The 23461-nt window shown below is 39.3% G+C and overlaps 1 protein-coding gene across 3 annotated transcripts; it reads right to left on the bottom strand.

The window, feature by feature from the left end:
* Window positions 1–772: 772 nt before the first annotated feature.
* On the bottom strand, window positions 773–21596 carry YTHDC1 (YTH N6-methyladenosine RNA binding protein C1). 3 transcript variants are annotated; one of them, XM_014261884.2, is made up of 18 exons: window positions 21501–21596; window positions 17590–17691; window positions 16659–16987; window positions 16187–16541; window positions 14839–14928; window positions 14272–14325; window positions 13571–13665; window positions 11634–11742; window positions 11416–11533; window positions 10392–10476; window positions 8341–8507; window positions 5774–5856; window positions 4344–4380; window positions 4212–4251; window positions 4047–4109; window positions 2441–2575; window positions 1573–1780; window positions 773–1188 (listed from the first exon to the last, which is right to left on the bottom strand). In XM_014261884.2, the coding sequence occupies exons 1-18, from the start codon at window positions 21526–21528 to the stop codon at window positions 1139–1141; spliced, it is 2148 nt and encodes a 715-aa protein (XP_014117359.1). In that variant the 5' UTR covers window positions 21529–21596; the 3' UTR covers window positions 773–1138. The 3 variants fall into 3 exon arrangements, with proteins under 3 accessions (XP_014117359.1, XP_014117369.1, XP_005517593.1); XM_014261894.2 differs by lacking the exon at window positions 14272–14325; XM_005517536.3 differs by lacking the exon at window positions 14272–14325 and having other exon boundaries at window positions 773–1780.
* Window positions 21597–23461: the final 1865 nt, after the last annotated feature.

Below are 23461 nucleotides of genomic sequence, written 5' to 3'. Positions count from 1 at the left end.
TGTACTGCTTAAAGAATGCAAGCATACTTGTACATTGGAGGTCTAACTTTTTGTTTAACACATGTAGATGTTTACTGTGACTGTAGACTAAAATAAACAAATTACTGCCAGATCAAAAAACCACTTTTCCACAAATGCCACAGAGTGGCCAGTCCTACCATTGCCTTTTATAAAACAGCTGCAGCATCCAGCAGGGTAGAGCTGGAGGTGTTTAAAGCATTATTACATTACATGGATTTATTACATGAGAAGACAATGAAGGAAGTTTATGAAGTCCACCAAGACAGTGCTATTCTTTCAAGTTTTGGAAAGTTGGAAATTGCTAGATAAACTGAAGAACTTTCACTACAAGTTTTACTTTCTTTCTCCCCTCACAGTTTTACCATTAGCATTTAGGTTAAAATATTTCGTATTTAAGATAAGTAACAAGTGATCACTACAACAAACATGTGCAAACTCTGGATCTTGCAGGACTAACACATTCCTGAGACAGATACATTGAGGCTGAGGACAGCCTCTCAACAGGCTTGAAGATCATATGATTAAGCTGAACATGTAGGGCCTTTGATGAGCTACAGGAGTTAATGGCTACTCCACTATGGAAACAGAAATGCAATTACCTTTTATATCAGCGGTCCTTTTCCTAAATCTGGCTTCAGATCAATTTCATTTACCACAAAGAACATCTGAACTATTTCTGAACATAGAACTTTTCCTAGAACTGACAGAATCTAGAAAAACTGTCAAGCTTAGAAAACCAAGAAACCCGACATGGAGTTTTAAACATTTCAATAGTTACCAATTTATTTTTATAAAAAAAAAAATGGTAGCAATGTAGAATACAGCAATATTTTCTGGTTCCACGCACGCAGGTTGTGAACATTCCAAGCAATGTGTACATTTTGGAAAGAGACTAGACAAGAGAATTGACCAAAATGTTACTGAACACGGGAAGATTTTTTTAAAAAGGCTAAAAATTAGGTATCAATAGTGTCTTCTTAATATTGCTTTCCTTACTGAAGACTGAAAAAAAAACACTTGACTTCACAGATAGGGAAAAAAAATAGGGGGAAGGAGGGGGGAAAAAAGGCTGCTACAACACTGCCATACCGTCAAAAAAAGAAAAATAAATCATACTTCAATATTTGCATACTTGATAGCAGCATTCTCCCATCGAACCATATGAAACTACAGGAAGAAAACATCAAAGAAGAAAAAAAAAAGGCAGTTATCCATCAGTATTCAAAAACCTAGAATGAAGTCACTAAGTAGATGAACACTTATTGAGAATTAATCAGTATCTACATTCTTAGCTGCTTCCAACTCTGTTCCAATAGAAACATGAAGTTGAGTGTCAGCTTTGTGTATTTTATTTTTGGCCTATTTGAGTTTTTCCAGTTCATAGTTCACTGCATGCTTGGAATTGAGAGGGTCATTATAAATCCTTCTACACAACGAACTTTAAGTAGACAGATGAAAATAAAATGTACTACTTGTAAACACACAAAAAAATACAAGCTTTTTTTGTTTCAAGTGAGCACTGGTTCCAGATAGATTATCTTCGGTATCTACCTCTTTCACCTCTGTCTCTGTCCCGGTCACAAATCCTCTCTCTCTCCCTTTCCCGATCACGGCCTCTGTCACGTTCTCTGTCTCTCCGATTATCTCGAGGCCGGTCGCGCTCCCGCTCTCGGTCCCTCTCCCGGGGCCGGCTTCTCCGACCGCTGACAACAGCTTGTGTGCGGCGAAGGAAGTCGTCTACTCTCATGTCATAGTCGTGCTGTGATGAAAGGACAGCTCTGCTATTTTCTTTCCCAGATCAGAATTCCCTCCCTTATCTCTAGGGCTGGCTGTAACTCTTCAGAAAGAAGAGTTATTTGACCTATTATTCTCTTTAGAACCACTATTTAAAAAGACAAACCCAACCAAACAAGCATCCAGCACCCATGTGCAGAATCTGGGGTTCAAATGCCAGACTCCAGCAAGAGACCTGAAAGCTACGGAGCCCTTCAAGCCAGCTAACAGAAATGTAATAATCTGCCCTGTTTTCTGATGTGCCTATAAGAAGTTTTAAAACACAAAATTCTGCTGATAAAGTGATTTGTTGTCCATAAGCACAAGCAAAGTTACAGGCATGTCCTAAACCAGGCTTCAGCATGAAAATGTTAAGAGGTGGACAGGCTAGAAGCCAATTTAAGCAAACCTCAGTTTAAGAATCTGAGAATTTTTCACTTCTACCTTACCAGGGAGAGAAAGGCTTTTCAAATTTGCGGGAAATGTGTAGTCAATTTTAACACCTGATCTTTCCAAGGAACTCTAATGCAGGTCATAAAAATGCTGTTTATCACAGCCAATAAAGCTCAGGTTAGGCCACTCCTGGACCCCAGATTCCTACTCCAGCTTGGAGACTTGCATCCCCTCTGTCTGTGTGGACACTTACTACTCGTTTGTCTCTGTATCTTGCTTCATGGGGTACAGGATGATGTCCTGAGTATGGAGGGTGAGCTTGAGGTGGAGGTGCATGGTGCTGATAGTAAGGGTGGTGTGGTGGTTGCTCCATACCTGGATACGGTGGCTACAAGAAAGTTACAGGAAGTTTGTTGAAGCAAAGGAATGCACACAAGGAGTGCATCATTTAGATGAAAAACACAGCATCTAAACAAATCTGATCACAGCCTCCTAACTGAACAGCAGACTACTTTCCATTAGGCTGGTATGCTTTATCACCTCTCCACCACTGCTTGGAGAAGTCTGGTAAACACCTTCCCCACAGCCCAATATCCCTTCCTTCCATATCTGCCTCAATATGACACTGCACATAAAAAACTTCTGCTACTTAAACGTGGCAGTTTTGGGTTTTTTAAACCTTTGCACATAGAATGTGAATTCTGTCCAAACCAGTGAAATCTTGTAAGTCAGTCATTCTCATTCCTTATGAGTATGTTTCTATTCTAAATTAAAAAACTGACTTTGCAAGACAAATTATGTGACCAAATGCTAGAAGATTTTTTTTTTGTTTTGACACAAGATGTATTTTGGCTGATTTTTTCCATTTCTTCCATCAGCAAGGTCTTCCTTTGCCATGGTACCAAAGCAACTTTGCTTGCAGTTTTGTTACCAAGAAAGTAAATGGAAGCACTGGATTCTAGGACAACTACATGGACTGCATGCACAAGAGGGGAGGAGAAAAAAAAAACAAAACCAAGCCTTATCATTAGTGTTTCTGGAGGCTTAACTGTGTTTGAAAAACTCTTTTCCTTCCCATCTGACAATCTTGTATTCTTCCTTCAGTTGTAAGGGGTTGTGTTTCAGATGAGAAAACTGAGAGGCTATAAAAGCATCTCTGCATCTGGCACTGCTTTTTGCTCATTGCCAGTACAAACAAGAGCCAGAAGACTCACTACAGTTATGAAAAATCAGGCCAGACTTACTAAATATAACCAAATAACCTCACTATGACTTCTCCTGACATGAAGGCAAAACCACAAGTGAACTATCTACATAGTTGTAGATATGCACACTCATGTATCTGCTCATCTGACTGGGAAAAAAAGTGCATTTCAGTGGAGGCTGTAATACAGGAAGACTTATTTTAATAAGGTTGTGCAGCACATTTTGCTAACTTCCTGCATGCTTCATTGCCATAGCCAAAAGCAAGCCACTGCACAATGCTAGAGCCCAGCAGTCCATTCCATGAGCCTCTTCAACAAGCCCACCTGTTTGATGCATTTGCTGTTTGAGAGCCAATTACCATGAACATGTAGTAGAATACAGAATGCAATCACACCCTCCCATCTAGGCTAAAGGAGGGTTCTGCTCCTTCCTCAGAGCTTACTACAAATGCCAGACTACTGTTGAGAGTAATCCAAATTTCAAGTTACTTACTATCAATATTTTTCCCCTAAAATTTTTACACTGTTGCAGCAAATATACATTTTAGGAAAAGCAAAGAGTTGAGAGCACACTGAATATGCCAGGCTCCTTTAGGGGGAAACAAAAAGAAGATGTATGCTAAGGAGAAAAATCAAATTCAACAAGACACAAACCATTCCTTGCCATGGTGGTGGTGGTCCCATGCTGTGGAACTCCCTCACGTAATCATTGTAGGACTAAAATGAAACACAGTAATATTAAAATTGGTGTTGAGTGTTCTTTGGAAGTGCAGAAAGCTGTATATAAAATTCCCCAAAAATTTGCATGCAACAACTTACCCCATTTAAAAATACATCTCGTCGAACTCCTGAAAATCGTCTGTTGGGAATAAAAATTTGTAGAACTAAATCCAACTTATCCATGCAGACAAGGTACCAGGGCATAAAATTAATAACATGAACACACCTTACCTGTCTACTTCAGGATATCTGGGATCCTTTATATACCCTGTTCGAACATCAAGCAGTATTAATTCAGTTTACCATCTCAAGTTAACAATTTTAAAAATTATATTCATTAGAAAGTGTCCTTTCATTTTGTGTCAGATACAAAATTATGTCTACCTGCCATTACCCTCACTTTTAAAATAACTCTTGAAAACTTACAACTTCTAACAGACAATGCAGACAAGTAGTATAATATAATAACAAAAAAAGTTACATCAATAAACCCTTAAGAACTTGCACACAGTAGCAACAAATATGCCAGAGGGAAACTGTGCAAATAAAGACTTGAAATGTAGTCAAATGAATTAGGAATGCACATAAATTTGAAGGGTACTGTTTCCAGACAGTTAGCATGTGGCTGTTACCACTTCCTAAGGGTGTATTCAGTAGAGTGTGTTCAACTGGGCAACTCTTAAACTCATTTCCTAATATGTTTTGGATACAATGCTACACAGGAAATTAAAACAAACTAAAAAGTATCTGGAAAAGCCCCACAGGGCAAAGAATTTTTACAGCTTCAGTAAATCCCTTTAAAGACCTAAGGAAAGCAGTACAAAACAACAGGCATGCTTGTGCCAAAATAAAATAGTGCTTCTGAGCTTCATTACTCATAAAAAATCTTGTTCTGCTTTTTAAACAATGGCCTTAGAAAGATGAAGAGCAGCAACAACACTTCTTGCATGAAAGAATGCAAACTTTGCAGACAAGCTGGACAGATAAAGGCATGTTCTGAACAGGTTTAGAAATCTATGATTGAAAGAGCAGAATGTGCTTTTCTAAGGGATATGAAGCACAATTTGGTAGTCTAGAAGTGACAAATTCATAATAGCTGCTTCTGAAGAAAAATAAAGCTGCACTATCACTGCAAACATTTATTTCTAGGGAACAATGAATTTCTCTTCATCATTAGAGCTTCTTGTAAAATGCAGTGCAACATTCCCCCTCCCTAACTCATGTCAAGTTTGTAAAATAAATTATCTCTGAAAATGTAATTGAATGTCTACCACCATCTCCACACAAAGGCTGCTAGTCAAGCAGTCTTAGCTGACATTCCCAGGTAGAACTTTCTCAAACATTTTAATTTGATGATCAACATCTTGACAAGTAGGTCAGATCTACTCTTGTGCCCACATTAACATAGCACTTGAGAGGATAATTCACAACAATGTACACAATTCAAGGCTCTTAGAAAGGGCTCAGCCTAGGTTAACTCAGCTCTCAAACCAGTGAAAGAGTGTCACTGACTTCTGTGAGAGGTGGGTTAAAGCAGCAGGCAGCACTTGGAACAAGTCACATTTTTCTATCAGTATTTTACCTCTGAATTAATGAGGATATGCTAAAAGAGAAAACACTTGTGAATTGGTGCACACAAATCTTCATAGTAAGATATTAACCTGGTCTTTGGTGAAACTCAGGGGGATAGTCAATCCTTGGTTTCTTTCTGCTGTTATGAATATCATAATCTTCTGGTCGACGCCTACACAAATTAGATATCAAAGATTAAACAAGGTTGCTTGGAGCATTTGTCACAGCAGAATACCTCACAGGAATAGTCTGAGCTGCCCAGGATATCAGTGTAATCATTCTTAACTCTATTTGCTTCAAAATATTCCACAGCTTTAAATCTGAACTGAAAAAATCAGAAATAGCTCAATTACATACACTACACTGTTACTTCCTGTCTACAGGAATTCTGGTAGTTAAGGAAGGAACCCAACTGTACCTTCATACCAAACAAAAAGGAATAAATTTGTCTAAACCAAACTGAAACTTAGGCATCAACATTATACTTTCCACATTACATTTTGAAACAAGCTATTGGACAACAAAAAATTTCACAGAACATTTTAGTCAGAGGGTATAAAGACTACTGCATTTGATAGCTATAGGGTAAAGAGTACTTTAAAAGATCTACTTGCATAACATTTATAATAAAACTCTGCATGCTTTGTGAAATTGCAACTTTAACTGTGACTTTCCTAATTTAATAGGCCAATTATATTATTTCTAATAATTTCTGTTCTAAGCAACTTACTAGTAATGCACTGGTGCATTTTACAATTTAATAATGCTCAAGCTTCCTAATAATTAAAATAATTAGGGCTCTTTTCTATAAAAACAGCTCTCTGACATAAGAGATGTTAAGAACTCTGCTCTTCCTTAAGAAGTTGCATTCCAGTTGCTGTTAGGCTCAAAAAAGAGCTGACAACTGGCTGCTTATTTTGCTCCAAGGTACATAAACATTACTGTACTGGGAGACTCCAGTGCTAATATAAGTGTTTCTAAACACAAAGCAGCTACAAAACCATTCCCTTCCCACTCCCCTCCCCCTCCCCAACAGTATAATTCCTTATGACAAGACATTAACACTTTCTTAAATTGCTTAATTACTGTGCAACTTGCTGGCTGAGTAACAAGCTTATATAGCTTTTAGTTTTATAAATAGTGACGTCTCCCTCCCTTCCCCAACTTCAGTCTTTAAAGCCCACCATACCCAGTTACTAAGCTTTTTAAAATGGAAGCAGATTCTTTAGTATGAGCAAAAAGCCCAAAAACCAAAGCAGTTGCATCTAAAGCAAATTCAGATCAAAGAAAATAAAAGCTGGTGTAAAGAATAAACATACCGCTTTCTTGTAGTTTTGAGAGTGCATTTACGACCGGTATAAAATATGATAGAAACAGTTCATATAGTAGTCCAACTACTGACTTTAAGCTGTAAGCCACATACATAAATGGAGGCCCTGGCAGGCTTGAGAAGGTGTGGTGGTGTTAAATGTATAGTTTGCAGTCCATTGCAAAACCTTCATTTGTATATACTTTATTGCACTGGAAACCTCTTAGCTTAACTCCAAAAGCCATCTTGGTGTTCAGTCCTTTAAAGCCAAAAATAGGGGGGGGCTGCCAGGTTTCCTCCTACCTACTTGTTACAGTGTCCTTTTTATTTTAAGCTCAAGGAAATGGGGACTCTTGTTGGGGCTCTGTACCTACCACAGGACATTTCCACAAAAAGGAAACTTAACCAAAGGTTTCAGCCCAAACCATACATCAGTCTGTATGCAAAGTGGCTACCACGGGGAAAAGGTGTTTGGCAGAAGGGCTAGTATCAGTTCTTTGCAAAGACTTCTCCAATTCTGTAACAAGTTATACCCCCTTTTTTCTGGAAAATGATGTTAAGTTCATAAAGCAGTGATCAATAACCATGTCGATCCTCTAAAAATACTTTAAGTCCACAGGTACTGCCAGCATCTGGAAAGGTTGTATATACAGACACAGCAACAGCCATTCTTTTTGGTTTGTTGCCGGGTCTCCAAGGGCCACTTGATCCCTTTTGGAAAGAACCTAGTGTTTTCAGAAGCTCAGCAAGATGTGTGAATTCAGTGGTTACATGTTAGAGAATATTTGGCAATAGGGTTAACACATCACGGTGAAACAATTTGAAACAGTCCCAATAATGCTCCTCTTGAATATCAAAATAACTTAAATATTTTATCCTCAAAATGAGGCGGCATCTTCTGCAAAATTCTAAGTGATCCTTATAAAAGTCCCATATTTGATAAGGCTTATCCAGAGACACACCTGAAAGAAAAGGCTTTTACAAGATATTAACACATTTTTGGCATATAAATATTTCCTCCTCTCCGTCTAGCCTGCTCATAATCAAGCCAAGCTTACCTATAGCTAGCATTACACGTTGCATTAGCTCAATAAATGATCTAGTCTAAACTAGAGACAGAACTTTAAGAGCTTTTTTCTGCAAAAGCAAAGATCCCCATTTTCCTCTTGAAAAATGACAGACCGGGGAACCATGTGAAATCCTCAATGAAGCCACAAACTTGTCCATGCAGCTTGATTTGAGGATTTTCTCTCTTCTTTGTCGCAGGGAAAGCTTTGACGAATCACATTCCTCCATCACGTTATTCTGACACATGTGCCTATTATCAGTCCAAAGAACGTTTCTAACCTTCCCACGTCCCGAACGGGATCTCGACGGGATGGGCGTCCTCTTGATCGGGGTTGTGAGTGCATTCTTCTCTTGTGCCTCATTTTATGAATGACTTGATACAAGTCAATACTTTCATCAGGAGGGAAGAGAAGACAAAGCTGGGTTCCACATTCCGGCTCAATTTCCTAGAATTAGTTAGAAGTTCAGTAGTGGTTTATAAACTGAAGAAATGAAACTCTCCCCAAATACACTGACAACATACATTTAAGGAAAAAAAAAAAAAGGACACTTCAAAGAGATTGCAGTATCACTAGAGACAGCAAAATTCACTTACGTTACCTTTCACTCTTTAGGCACTACTTAGAATTTTCATAAAATAGTCCAACACTTTGGGTAACCATATCTTCCCATGAGACATACAGGCCACATCACTGTTTTGCTATAAAATCAGAGGACTGTTTTTCATCACAAAGAAAATGATCACCTATTACAGAAAGAAAAGTGACACACGTAGGAAAAAAAAAATCCATCCCAGCTTCACATATAAGGCTATGGCCTGATGAAGTTTACTACCACTCAGTATGAGTTCCTCATTGTATGGTAGACAGGTCCATGAGAATACCAACTCAATGTCTGACTGCAGTCAAAACAAGCAGTTTGTGTGTTCAGGGTTATTAGGAAAGGAATGTGGAATAATAAAGTCATTGTATCACACTGAAAGTTCATGTTCCACCCACACCTTAAATACGCGGTGCAGTTGTGCCCCTGCATGTCAAAAAATAGGGGGACAATATAAATGGAAAAGTTTCCAAGCAGGGCACCAAGAATAACTGAACAAGTGCAACAATTCCTACATGCAATGACTGAGCAGGTCGGATCTCTACAGCCTAGATCAAAAGAGAAATATGGGCATAAGGGGAACAAGATGGAGATAACGGGACTGTTGGACACCACAAGCTGTCTGGAGGAGAAAGGGACAGACATGAACTTGCTGACTCTCTGTTCCAGTACAAGAACTTTGGCCATCATATAAATCTAGCAAGAGCCAGATGCAAAACAATTCCAAAATGTGCTTCTTCAAACTGGTGACTGCAGGCCTGCAGAACACCTTCCCAAATGATGTCACAAAGGCAGAATTTCAATGTACTCATCCTCAGAAGCCAGATCCATTCAGAGTTGTGCAAATACAAACCGATAAATGACAACCACTTCAGGAAATAAGCAGACTTGAAAAGCAGGGAGAGCAAGCATCAAACAATGCTTGCATGCAAACCATACTAGTACAGTAATTTGATGAAAAAAGCTGGAGCCCATGTCCAAATTGCCAGTCTACTGTGGACAAAACATTTTAAAAAAAATTTCCTTGACCATTTAACAGAAGATAAATTAACTAAATTTTTTTTTTTTAAGTTCACACTAAATTAAAGACCAAAACTATTGTTTTTCTCCTGCTACACAATGAGGCAAACATATCCATGGGCAAAACAATGCAACAGAGTTGACATTTTCCATAAAGCATGGAGATTACCTCCCACCTTGTCTTAAGAAAGCAAAACCTGTTATTTTACCCACAGCTTGGGTACGTGATGACAGCAGCAACATACGTGCACTCTAGTATGTCAGACAAGACAAAGATCCAACCCCACTTAAAATTTGCCTAGTATATATTCTATAATGGGAGTATAATGGGAGTCTATACCTTAAGCAATATAGCATATATAAAAAAAATGCAATGCAGAACACAACTAGAAACACCAGACCTTTTTCTTAAAACCTAATCCTATATGATTTGCACACTATACGATGCAAGGCATATCACATTTCAAATTCAAAGAAAGTATCACACAGTTCTGAAGCAAACACCATTTTTCATGAAGATGACAACAGAATTGGCACTGTATTGTTTCCTCTTCCTTCTTCCACAATGGCATTAGAAAGAAGCAGAGGGCCTTTGCCATGGCACTCTACTGCCAAGTAACTACCCTAAAAACATTCCTAATCTCCTACACATTCAAAGCTGGAAGCAAGCACTAGAGGATATCAGTTATAGAAAAAAAGAATTAACAAACCTGTCCATCGCGTCCAATCTTTACCGGCTTATGTTCGTTCCAAGGATTGGTCAGGTGAGCAGACTTAGTGAACGGCAATTCCCGCCTAAATATGCAAGTGGCACCATTTATAGTTTTGCCTCTGTTTTTTTAATTAAGAATTAAAAATGTATACAGTAGGAGATTATATACAAAATAATCCTGTCATTCTTTGTACTGTCAGATCTCTGAACATATTCTTATGTTCTACATATGAGTAACTGAAGATTTCACTTTGACTTATTCTAGTAGTAACCAATAAGAGTCCACACAATGGCAGGCTCTCCTTTCAAAGAAAATGTTTTGGTCTTTGTGCAATATAGAGATTGTGCTTGTTTATTATCTCACCATCTGAATACACTGACCAGTCTCTACATGTGGTAGCTCTTCGCACCTACTGAAATAAATCCCTGAGCACTGACCTAACTATGAAGCTAGAAGTGCTTTAAGCTGGAGGTGGGAATCAGTAACTTCAAGAGGACCTTTCCAACACAGATTTTTCTCTAATTCAAAGTCTCAAGGCTTTTCCTGTATCTAGTCTTTCTGGTAGTCCAAAGTGCTTGTACAACCATGCAATGTGTTCCACAGGAGTGCTGTAACTTTTTTCCTTAACAAAGATTTTAAAATCTTTTCTGTAAGAACATACTCAAATCAAAGAACATACTGCTCAAAACCTATACATTGTGCAATATTTGCACTATTTAATATGTTGGTTTAGAACAGTGGTATTTTCTTTGTTCAGTCAGATCAAGACAGATTTACATTAATTTTTAATTAATTTTTAAAATTAATTTTTAATTAAAATTTTTAATTCTAAAATTTATAAAATTAATTACATTATTATTTTTTTTCTTTTTTACCCACAGCTGTCTATTCAAGTGAGCAGTGAGGACAGATCCCCGGTTGAATCAAGTTTTGGAAGGATGCTGTTGGCACTTGAGTAACACACAGAAATGATGTTACAATGCCTTCTTACTAACAGCAACATAAATGCATTATTATTTACCTGCAAATCCAGTCAATTTTAAAGACACCTCCCAACATTTTTGCATTCATTCCTGCAGGCAGCACCCAATGTATAGGTGATCCTCCATGATGAGACTCTGAAGATAATCTTGCAAACCCTAGAGGATTTTGTATGAATTGTAACAAAGATACAACAGAAAGGCTATTGCATATAAAACTCACTTTCAGTAACCTTGATAACAGCTCATTTTTCCTTACCTTGGAATTTGCCACTCTCTCTTACAGAAAATATCAAAATAACACTCCTTGCTGACCTAAATGCAGCATTAAGCTTCTTTTCATTCACTGGAAGTGTTGACCATACTCCCTAAAACAGAAAAACACCCACCCCATCACCAAAACATAAGAGTTAATCTCAAATGATTTAGCAAGCATAAATATATAATGTAGATGGAAGAAAACAAGACCAAGATAGTGTACTGCAATAGAAGACAATAGAAAGGAAAAGGTATTGCTAAATTAATTTCCTTCAAGAAGTATTTTAGCCTGTCTTGTGCTAAAACTTTTAAAACATTGGTCTTTCAATCTTTTTTTGAACACTGAAGATGAATTTAGACCATACATAAGACTTCCATTGTAATTCTAATGATGGGCAGATAACTTAGAAATAGTAAGGGTGAAAGTTTTCACATGTTCAAGTGACTTAGGCAATTTATACATTATGTAACACACAGAAATAACGAAAAACCAACAGAATATATACTAAAAGATGGTCAGGCAGACTTGAGTATAATATTGCAGTTTTGTTGAGGACACTTTGCAGACTTTAAAACTCTTTCAGTGAAATGCCAGCAACATGAAAGACACCAAAGTAACACTTTAAATTGGCAAGACAAATCAATTTGTTTAGCCTTACACATCTCCTACTACTACTAAGTAGTATCTTTTCCATAACACCAGGCATTATGCAGCCACACAAAAAACCCCAACCTGTTTTAAGGTACCAACTGAACTGAGATATAGAGTAACAGTTTATTGAATTACCCCTCCATCCATTTTCTGGGCAAACAAACTTCAGCCTCAGAATAAGATCTACATACCAAAGTCAATGTTCCTTCCCTTACATTTTTTTAGTGAAGGTAAGTATTCATGCCCTACTCTGAACTCAGATCAGTGTTTGTCTGATTCTGGTAATTCATTATAAGTACCATAGAACTATTGAGGTTTTTGCTAGATTTCAGTCAGATTACATGGCTTTTGGCTGCTTGTAAAACCCTGCCGTGAACTGAACAATCTATTGCACCAGCACCACAAAAGTAAGTTTCATGGAACTCCATTATCAAAACACTGATGGCTCTACACTGGGAGACAAAGCATCCACTCCAATAACTTCAGGAACAAGGATACTACTGCAGCTCCATGAATGGATGGAGGATAAAAAAGGACAGACTCCTTTACAGAGCTAAAGCAAACACCAGTCAGAATGGTGCTCACTGCACCCTCAAAGCTGGAAGGAGGGATGCGAACCAACATGCCCAGGACTTTGAGATTTTTTTAATCATTTTAATGTATTTCCACCTTAATTTGGAAAATCTTCATTAATAGAATCACCCACTATGTATACTGTGTAACAGCAAACCAAGTATTCACTCTGTAACTGGTTCCAAACAACTCACGCCAATAAAAAACCACCAGAGTGGTGCAACAAACACCTAGTGCCAGTTCCTCAACAGCTGAAATCCAGTGCTCTGGAATCTCTCCCAAAGAACTCACAACAGCACTGCCAGGCATACATTTCCACAGTAAGGCTTCAAATCCTGAATCACCTGACCCAAATTACTCATGTAGCATTAGAAGAAAGCCAAACAACCTTCTGAACCTTCTCAGAGTACAGCAATATGAACAGAGGTGCTGCTGGAGGGGAGAAAATGCCACTCCAGCATTCCCAACAGAGGTTGGCTTAGGATGTTATCGAACAGACCCCAATTCTTGCCAAGATAAATGGCCAATGGTCTAGGAAAAAACCTAGAAAAGCTTACAGTGGAAACAGAAGAATCAAGACACAGTAGCTTTTGTTGCTACATCTACCAAGATCCAAGCAATAAAGAAAATAATGCATCCAAATACACACTCCTCCAAAGTAAGGCAGGTATGTCTGAAAACAAATTAATCAGTTTGATGAAAGTTCAACGTACCTTTGCCTTAGCAAGTGATACATTTTCATGGTTATTACTCTTGATGAGAAAGAATCTTGCATCTTGGAGAACATATTTAAGTTTACTTGTTTGGTCTGAAAAGAAAACAAAGTATCAAATAAGCTGAACTGTAAATACTTGCCAAACATGTTGCGCAAGTAGAGATAGTGGTTTGCTTCCTTCAAAATACACAGTATCCCACCCATTCCCTATCTATACCTTATCACAACCATTATCAACCACCCAACCTGAAGTCAAAGCTGCAGAGCACAAAATGCCAGGGGAAACCAAACCAAATTAAAAACTTAGATATCCAAGTAAAGAAAAAAGTAAAATAAAATCAGCATGATTCAGTGATGTTCCGATATGTAGGACTTATTTCCTTGCTTACGGATCTTCACATAAATATTGGGTAACACTCGTAACAAGCACAAACTGTTCAATAGAGGATGGTGAATGCTGTTCCTCTTTGCAGTTTTAAGCACTTCCTTTTAAAATTTGCTGCCTCCACAAAGAGACTGAACTTTTTGCACATCGCTCTCAAAACATGCAAAAGTAGCTCAAGATTCAATTATCATGCTCAGAACAATGACGTGCTCAAACTGATTTATATCAGAACATCACTACTTACAGGTAATTTACTCAACAGAGACAATGGCTTGCTATGGGGCATGCATTAAAAATTCAAATTTAAATGATACCTTTTTGGACAGCACGAACGGAAGATGATAATTTCTCATGCTTCTTTTCTGAACCTGTGTTTAGCCAAAGTACATTTGTTCAGATTGAGCCTTAATAGAAATAATATACAATTTCTACAGCCTTGTCCCATACAATTTTCATTCATGACAAATTATGCTTTCTGGCGCGCACCCACACACACAAAAAATACTATTCAATGTGCACGAGTGTTTTGTTTTGGTTTTTTTTTGTTTCGCTTTTGGGTTGTTTGATTTGGGTTTTTTTAAAATAGTATTTGAACAATTTCCTACTCAGAAAACTAGTCACTGAATCATCATCTTCCAAGATTAAAAAAAAAAAAAAAATAAAAAAAAGGTGAAATTTCCACTTAAGCAACAGAATAGCATTAAAGTAACAAGAAAGCCTACTTCCCCCCAAAGGTATCCACACACAACATGCCAGAAATCAATACCAAATTATACAAAGCTACATACCCCTTAAATCTCTACAGCCAGTTACATTTATTTTAGATTATACATTAAGATTTGATGCAAGTCACAATGACAAGCAATGAAAGGGAAGAATACCTGCATACGACTCTGATGCAGAACTTCCACTTCTGTCAAAAACAATTGGAGAGATACCTCTAGCTCTCTTCCTCTCCTTCTTTTTCTCGTCTAAAAGAAATCATAAAAAATAAAAGCCATATTTTAAACACAGGCAAAGTTGAGTTTAAAAAGTAATGAGACAGGTAAATAACATCAATAAAAGTGAAGTTACCATTTGGCTTGCACATTAGAATTGTGGTTGTTGCCACAAAACTACCATGCACAAGGGAAGCAAATGCTAGTTACTCAAGCTTTTCATTCACAAAAGGAAGATGAATGGCACTAATCTAGTAAATCTGTGCAATGTTTAGAGACAGAATTTTTTATTGTATTTTTAGTAATGGTGGGTTAGCGCTTCTTTCCAGCCTTCACCCAAATGTGCAACATCTACCACAAACTGCGTAGCAATAGTGATATGAGCTCATTTGCTCAGAGCTCAAAAAATGGTAAGAGACCAGAAAACAAAACACTGTGGCACACATGCAATTATTTCCACTCTTAAGAAAATGTTACATTATACCCCAGAGCTTTTTAGAACAGTTATTACAGTTTCAATTGTATTTAGGTTACACCTTGCTGTCTCTAACTCCAAACAGCAGAGCTGAGCTAAAAAAGGCAGCATATTAAGCAGGATGACCACCTATGGAGACTTCAGACAAGGAAGACACACAATAGGAATCTTAACAGGATTGCAAGCTGCTTTCCTAGAAAAAACAAACAACGAACAGCCAAACCCAAAAGTATTTATGTCATTAGCACTTCACATCTCTAAGTTAGGACCAGTTACAACATACAAATACAAACCAATTGTTTCTAGTTTCTGCTTAAAACATTTATTTCATTCTTAATTTGCCCTAATAGCTAATAATTTCAACTTAGGTTTAGATTTCCTATGCTGAACACAGCCACTATTTAAGATTCAGCTATCCTTCCCCAGGGATATGGTGCTTTTACTACACCAGTCTACCTGGTCACTCATCCAGATGGGCACCAAACAGCTCAATACTGAATTAAAATTAATCATGTGGAAAATTAAGATTAGATACCAAAGAAAATACTGGTTTTAGTGTTTCAAAACATTGAACAGCAAGGTCAAAGCAATCAAGAACACAATGAATCCTTAACACAGTGATTTGGATATTCACAATTTTGTTTTACCACCTTCCAGTACATTTTTTCCTTGCCTATGGTATTTCATAATTAACATCCTCCTGACTTCTGCTACCATGGCTTACTTTTGGCATGGTCAGGAAGTGATTATTTTTAAAAGTATTTTTAAACTTTCAGTGGCAAGGTATTTCACATTAGCATGCAAGATGCTGCCTACCTGATGCATCTGAACCAGACCCAGATCTGACTGACCCATCTGTGAAAGAGGCAGATTCAGAATCAGAATCACTGGCTTCACTCCGTGTGTCATAGTCATTTCCTTCCTTCTGATCCCTCTCATCCTGTTCATATTCTTCTTCATCTTCCTCTCCATCTTCTTCCACCTCTTCATCCTCCTCTCCTTCATCATCTTCCTCTTCTTCCATTCCTTCCTCCTCGTTCTCTGTGTTGCCTTGTTCAGAGGAACCACTACTGCCAGTCTCATGATCAGAACAATATTCCTCAGAGTTCACCTCCTCTTTAGAAGAATGGCTAGATCTGCTTGGTCTTCTATCCACATCATGCCTGATTCTCTGATGTTTAAAGAAAAAGTGAATCAGCAGTCATATAACATTGTCAGGACGCACACACAGTCCTACAAAAGTCTCATAAAATTGCTTTATTTATAAGGCAGCAAGAATACTTAATACCTCTGAACCATCCGGTGTAGAAGACCTCGCCCTTCTGTCAATATCCCTCTTCCTCATACAAGATTTTTCTGGTTGTCCTTTATAAGGTTCTCTGGCACTGCTTGACATTCGCATCTTTCGATCAGCATCTGCACGCTTGTTTCTGTCAGACCTCTGATACTCCTCAGTCTTGTAGTCTGACACCGGCTTTCCTTTCGTACTCACTATTCTCTTGTTATTGCTAACTGATGAACTGGGAGGCTTTGGCATCATCTGCCTCGAGGAATGCACAGAAGGTTTTTGCCTCTTGCTTTCAGCATTTTCCATCCTGTCAGTTTTTCTTTTTGATCCTTAAATAGAAAGACATAGCAAGTTTAGTGTTATTTCCAATATCAAAACAAAAACTGTACAGAGGCTCATACTTCCTCTATTTTAGATAATTACCCTGCTGCAGTCATAGGGAACATATTCCAGCTGCAGGCTTTGCAGCAACACTCAAAACTGCTTCTTAGGAACAGCTGATGTTCTAAAACATGTTCTAAACCTCTTTACTTCACAAGAGGTGTTTCTTAGATTTTATTCATGGAAATACTAAATTAAATGGTTATGGGATTGGCCTAAAAGCCAAATCAAGAACTGAACTGGAATTAGTTTGCAACCCCTTTGCTCCACCTGGCATCTCACTTCATTGAGCCAAAAAGGACCGTCATTTTCTAACAGCAAATTAATTCAGAACAAGCCAGACTCAGCAACTGCTCTTGCGACAAAAGTAAATGGATTTGACTTGGAGGGCCAGGTGAATAAGCACATGTCCATGAAATAAAGACTTCTGGAACTCATTCACTCTTTGAATCAAGTTACAAAATCCACTACTTCGAAGACTAACTGTAATAAGACAGACACTTTTTACTACTTATGTTCCTGCAGGACATCCACTACTGAAGTCACATACCCTTTTTCTCACTTTTATCTTGCTCACTGTCGGGGTTATACAACTCATCATCCTGGTCAGGAGCATCAGTCAAAATGTCATCCAGAACATTCAGCTCGCCATCTGAAAATTCACAAAAGAAAGTCAAAGCCAACCATAAAAAGTCTGGATATGCAAACTACAGAACTAGTATTTACAACCCCAAACACTTCCTTTAGGGCTAGAGATCTGCAACAAAGCAAAAATTGACAGATTCTTGATTGATTTCCACACTTTTACTTGGAAGGATCAAGCAAAGCAAATAAAAGAATTAAAATATGTCACAAGATGCATTCAGACCTCTGAACAAGGTCCAAGTTGGCTCCTCATGTCACAAAAGCTTTGCAGGAAAGTTGACCTACAAGTAAAAGCTGAACATAAAAGCTTGTAAAAAATTTTAGGAAAAGGAAGACTGGGAGATAGTCTGAGTGCCATTAGTAAAGAGGAGGGACCCTTCCTTCTGCAAAATTCTAAAATTTGCATGTTGAATTATCTCTCTTCCACTATTTTTGTTGTAATTGCTTTGTTACAAGGGTGGGTTTTGTAGTTCACTTACAAACAGAAAAGACACAATGGGGAAAGCAGTACTTATTTGCTGAATCATTAAGCTGTTATAAAAAAAAAACCCAAAAAACTCACAACTTGATCAAAAGGGCAAGTGTTAAAGAAAATTCATGCCAGAACCAGTAAATGACCACACCTTCTCACAAAACTTTTAAAATTTATCACCATTTCTGGGTGTTTCACTTTGCCTGAAACCAAAGGGATATATGGTGATTCTATTAGCAGGAGTCACAAGCTTTAGGGTAGCAGATCTATATTCCAAGCACTTTGAAAAGTAAGACTGAACTAAGCCTAAGCATGCAAAGGGAAAAATAAAAAAGGTATTAATTTTTGAATCTCAAAAATTCTTAGTTCTTTCCACTTTGTGACTGATTGCATTTTCTGTGCTCAGAAAAAAGAAACCAGAGCAAACTCCAAGGATTCAGCTGGATTACAATACCCATAGCAGACAAAGGTAAGTACTCCTGTACTGCATGAAACTGGGGTAATGCAGCAAATTAAGTCCTCCAAAGTTTGGCAGTTTGTCTATCTCAAAATATTGAGTTGAGCCACAAAAGAAATTTTACAGCTTGATATTAAAAACACCCCAAACATAATCCACATGATAAAAAGAAAAAAAAAAAATAGTGTTATAATTGTCTCTCTACTATATACTACAAAATCTGAAGTCAGCATGTGCACTAACTTTCCTGCTGGCACTTCTCCACATTTTCGGTGGTAGTGGAATGCAGAAGTGATCCCTGGGCTGCTCAGTTGGTGTCTCTAGTGCAAAGGATATGGTGCAGAGAGAAGTGGATCAAACATTTCCCTTGCAGCTTACAGTTAGCAGGCATTTAAATACAACACAAACTTGCATCACAATTCTCTTGGGAAAAGTCCTTAATGTTTGTAGACACCTATACATCCACGGCAAATATTCTTGCTGTGACTGAAATATATGAGAGTCAGATTCATGGCTGTTCAACTGCCAAACATGGGATGCAATTTCCTGGCTTGCATTCTGCTTGTCCACAGGAAGCTCGGCAAGTCTAGAGCACAAGGTTTTTTTACTCGACACTAATGAAAAAGAGGTGCACTGGGATTAGAAAATTAAACATATCACCCATCTCAAATCACACATATTTAACCTTAGATTTGTTTCCCTCTTGGTGAGACAACAGCATATGTGAGTAAATTACATTTAACCTACCTACTGCAGCAGCATTCAAAGGTGCTAAAACACTCCTGTATCAGTTCATTTGGAAGTAAATGAGAAGGAAAATTTAATAGAAAATGCAAGTCTGATACACACTCTCTCTTAAGCCCCTTCCAGGTTAGATGGGCCTCATTTGCAGCTGGAACCTTAAAAACGATGCAGGAGACAGGAGCAGGATGAGTTCCTCCATCCCCTTCTACAGGCACATTGACCTAACTTGTTTAGAAACGCATTTCCAGATTTACTTAGCAGCCTGCTTCCTGTCTCTCACTTGCACTGGATGCTTGACTGACTTGCACAAGATGATTCCTCCCACTGAACTGCCACTGTCAGTGTTCAACCTGAAGAGCTAAATTATCTCAGAGAGGTTGAGGAAAAACACAAAAGCAGAAACAGAAAAATGGCAGAGGATAGGTACTTTATTATATATAGTCCACCACCACTGAAGAGGGAGGGACCAAATGAGTTTTTTCTGTGACAGATAGTCCCAACAGGGCTCTCCTGCCACTTGTCTTTTGTGGGATCCTTCCATGAACAAATTTAACTCACCCAAAATAGCAGGAAGGTAGCCTGGGAGGCCATTTCCTCTGCTGGCCAGAAGAATTAGAACTATGGAACGGTGCAAGCTAAAATCCAAGTTGGCACACAAAAGAAATAAGACCCTGTGATTTCAAACTAAACAGGTCTGCAAGCCTTATTTCTTATTTTTTTTTAGAGTGGTAAAACAGCATTTCTCTTCCAATGGATGCTCTCACAGCAGAAATCAGTTAAGCTGCAAATATGCATCAACACCTGCTGTTCAGTCAAAATATGCCCTTTCACCTAAGATATAATTAAAAACAAACTAAAGTAAAAATATAACTTGACCACTGGCAGTGATTAACAAACACTAAAAAAATAAAATTCAAGCCCACCTGGGTAAATAATTATACAAATAGAAGCTTATAGATGACAACAGCAAACATTTCAAATTCAAAACAGCTCATCCACAGTGGGCAATTAGATCTGCTTCAACACAACGTGCTTATATCCTAAGCTACCACTCTTACAATAATACCACTAGATCAAGTACCACTAATGATTTTACTATCCGTTCTAACAAAATCTACTAGGAATTTTCCATGTCATAGTTTCACAATAAATATCAGACAGCAAACCTCTACCACTGCGATAAAGCCATTTAGTGGACACATATACTGCAAAAGGCTTTACAGGAAGCATTATTTTCCACAGAAATCCAAATGAAGGCAATCCAAGCTACAATGCCCTACTGATACTTTGGCCTTTTAATAACTCCACAATTCTCTGCACTAACCACCAAACGGCAAACTGCTGCACCTAATTTTGGTTTTTCTTCTTAAAGAGGCTATTTTGTGAGGACCGATTAATATAATCTCCCAGACAACTTGCGGATCACTTCAGCTTCCGTGAATAGCGGTAGTCAGTTACAAGAGCTGTGATTCTATTATTCGACACTAATTACCCTAGATTATTAGTATTATTCCAGAGTAATGACTCTGAAATCGTCCGATTCCTCTAACTCAAAATTTATTTACAAAGTGGTCAGAAATCACAGCTGACTGCAAAAAGCCGAGCACCAATCGCGAAAATAAGATTCCAACACCAGTTTCTGCTTACTAAAATAACTACATGCCCCCACAGAATATCATGCAAAAAAATCCCAAAACCAGAACGGCCTAGCGATTCAAGCACAAACAAAAAGCCGCAATAAAAATAGCAAATACTTTCTGCGAAAAGACAACCTGCACTAATTCGCTGTCGATAATGTTAAACTTACGGCCCACGAACTTCTCCCCCTTCCCGCTGCTCGAGTCACCTTGCCCCGAGCCCGCTGCCGCCGGGACACCTAAGCGTGAGGGGCCCTATCACCTCCTGCTCCCCAACAAAACACAGGGAACGCTTCCACAAAAAATCATCCTCGAAGGGTCACTCCTGACCCCGCCGCTCCTCTGCTCCCCTGGAAGAGACGTACGCCTCCGGGGCTGAAGGCCCAGCACCAGCCTCCAAGGTGGCCTCGGGGAGGCGAGAAGTCTCGGGCCTGGATCGGGCCCCCGCCCGAGCCTTCCCCCTTCCCCAGAGCCTAATGCTTGCCCCCCTCTCTAGCGCCACGTACCCTTCTCCTCCCGGCTATCCGTCGCCATCCCGCCGCCGCGACGAGCGCCTAAGATGGAGGCTCCCTCTTCCTGCACGTAGCGCTTCCCTCTTCCCACAGGGCGCCGCTTTGTTTACGCTCCCCGCGTCAGAGCGCGCGGCGGGGGGGCGGGGGCGGCGCATGCGCCGAGGTGGGCGCTGAGGGCGCAGCCGCCATGTCAGGCCCTGGCTGCGCCATGACAGTCCCTGGCAGCGCCCTGCGCCGTTTCTCTGGCTGGGCAAAGAGGCGTGAGGAAAGGAGGAGGTTTCTCTGCTCTCAGAAGTGCGGGAAGTTCGCATTTCTTGGCGTCCCCGTGCTGTTGTGACAGCTGCGTGTGGTGTTGGAGCCCTTTCTGAGAGTCTTGAGTGGGGCAAAATTAACAGTACTTAACGCCTGGTGTTTGGTTTTGCTGTTCCCTGGTTTTCTCTTGGCTTTTACCTTTTTTTCCCTTCTCATTGTTTTCTTTCTTCCTCCTAGCGATCAGGCGAGTTCAGAGGAGGGTTACCAAGCTGATGAGGGGGCTGGAGCCCCTCTCCTATGAGGAAAGGCTGAAAGAACTGGGGCTGTTGCGCCCAGAGACTTTGGGGTGACCTAATTGTAGACTTCCAGTACCTGAAGGGTGTCTACAAGAAAGATGGTGAGCGACTTCTTACAAGGATATGTAGGGTGAGGACAAGGGGGAACGCCTTCAAAATGAAAGAGAGTAGGTTTATATATTGTATATCAGAAAGAGTTTTTTTGTAGTGAGAGTGGTGAGGCACTGGCACAGGCTGCCCAGAGAAGCGGTGTGTGCCCCATCCCTGGAAGCGTTCAAGGGCAGGTTAGATGGAGCCCTGAGCAACCTTATGTAGTGAAACGTATCACTGTGATCTCTCCCTGCCTGTGGTAGAGGGGTTGGAATTGGGATGACCTTTAAGGTCACTTTCAACCCAAACTATTCTGTGGAATATGAAACAAGTGTGCTTTATCTGTCCACATTGTTTTTAAAATAAATTTCAGTTTAGAGCATCCCTCTTTTCTACCGTAATGTAGGTGGAAACTTTACCACCTCCTCTTAGCTGCCCTCTTGGGCAGCTTGTGAAGAGGCTTGGGCACTAAGTTGTATTTGCTGGTTTATCAGTATGTACAATACAAGCAGGGGTTGTATGGTTTAGGAAAGCATGGGTATAGGAAAGGCAGGTCCTTCTTGACTAACCTGATCTCCTTTTGTGACCATGTGATCTGCCCATTGGATGAGGGAAAGGATGTGGATGTGTCCATATGGTCTTCAGTAAAGCCTTTGGTACTGTCTCCCACAGCGTTCTCTTGGAGAAGCTGACAGCCCATGGCTCACCCAAAAGAACAGGAGTCTCAGGGGAGACCTTGTTGCCCTCTACAGCTCCATGAAAGAAGGTTGTTGTGTGGTGGGGTTTGGCCCCTTCTTCAGGCAAGTATCAGCAGGATGAGAGGAAATGGCCTCATGCTGTGCCAGGGGAGGTTCAGGCTGGATATTGGAAAGATTTTTTTCACAGAAAGGTTAGTTAAGCATTGGAATGGGCTGCCCAGGGAGGTGGTACAGTCACCATCCCTGGAGGCATTCGAAAAACAACTGGACGTGGCACTTACTGCTACAGTGTAGCTGACATGGTAGTCATTGGTCAAAGGTTGGACTTGATGGTCTTGGAGGTCTTTTCCAACTCTAATGATTTAATGATTTTATGATTAGGGCTGTGTGTAATTTGCAATTATAAAGTAAGGCTCATTTTGTCCACTATGGTAATTTATATGTTTATGTCTTATTAGTTGATATGCAACTGTTATAAAAGCTCTACCTGCTTTTTTTTTTCCCTTCGTTAACTGGAGTAGAGGCATAGCAAGGTGAGTAATGCTCTAGACTATAGGATAATTTTTGTTTTAAGGCTGCAGGTATTCACTAGGGTAGCTTGATAGGTGTAGCTAGTCAA

The sequence above is a fragment of the Pseudopodoces humilis genome, chromosome 6, assembly GCF_049639895.1.
Source record: "Pseudopodoces humilis isolate 2021_Gansu_Grassland_sample_001 chromosome 6, ASM4963989v1, whole genome shotgun sequence".
NCBI lineage: Eukaryota > Metazoa > Chordata > Aves > Passeriformes > Paridae > Pseudopodoces > Pseudopodoces humilis.
Note: the sequence above shows the minus strand (reverse complement) of the source record. Positions and strands in the feature narration are given on the sequence as shown.

Coding starts and splice junctions, on each gene's coding strand:
- YTHDC1 (XM_014261884.2), bottom strand. CDS start 21,528: ATGGCGACGGATAGCCGGGAGGAGAAGG. Junction 11,743..13,570: donor TATCACTTGCTAAGGCAAAG/GTACGTTGAACT, acceptor TTTCTGTTTTAG/GGAGTATGGTCAACACTTCC. Junction 8,508..10,391: donor AGATTGGACGCGATGGACAG/GTTTGTTAATTC, acceptor AACTAATTCTAG/GAAATTGAGCCGGAATGTGG.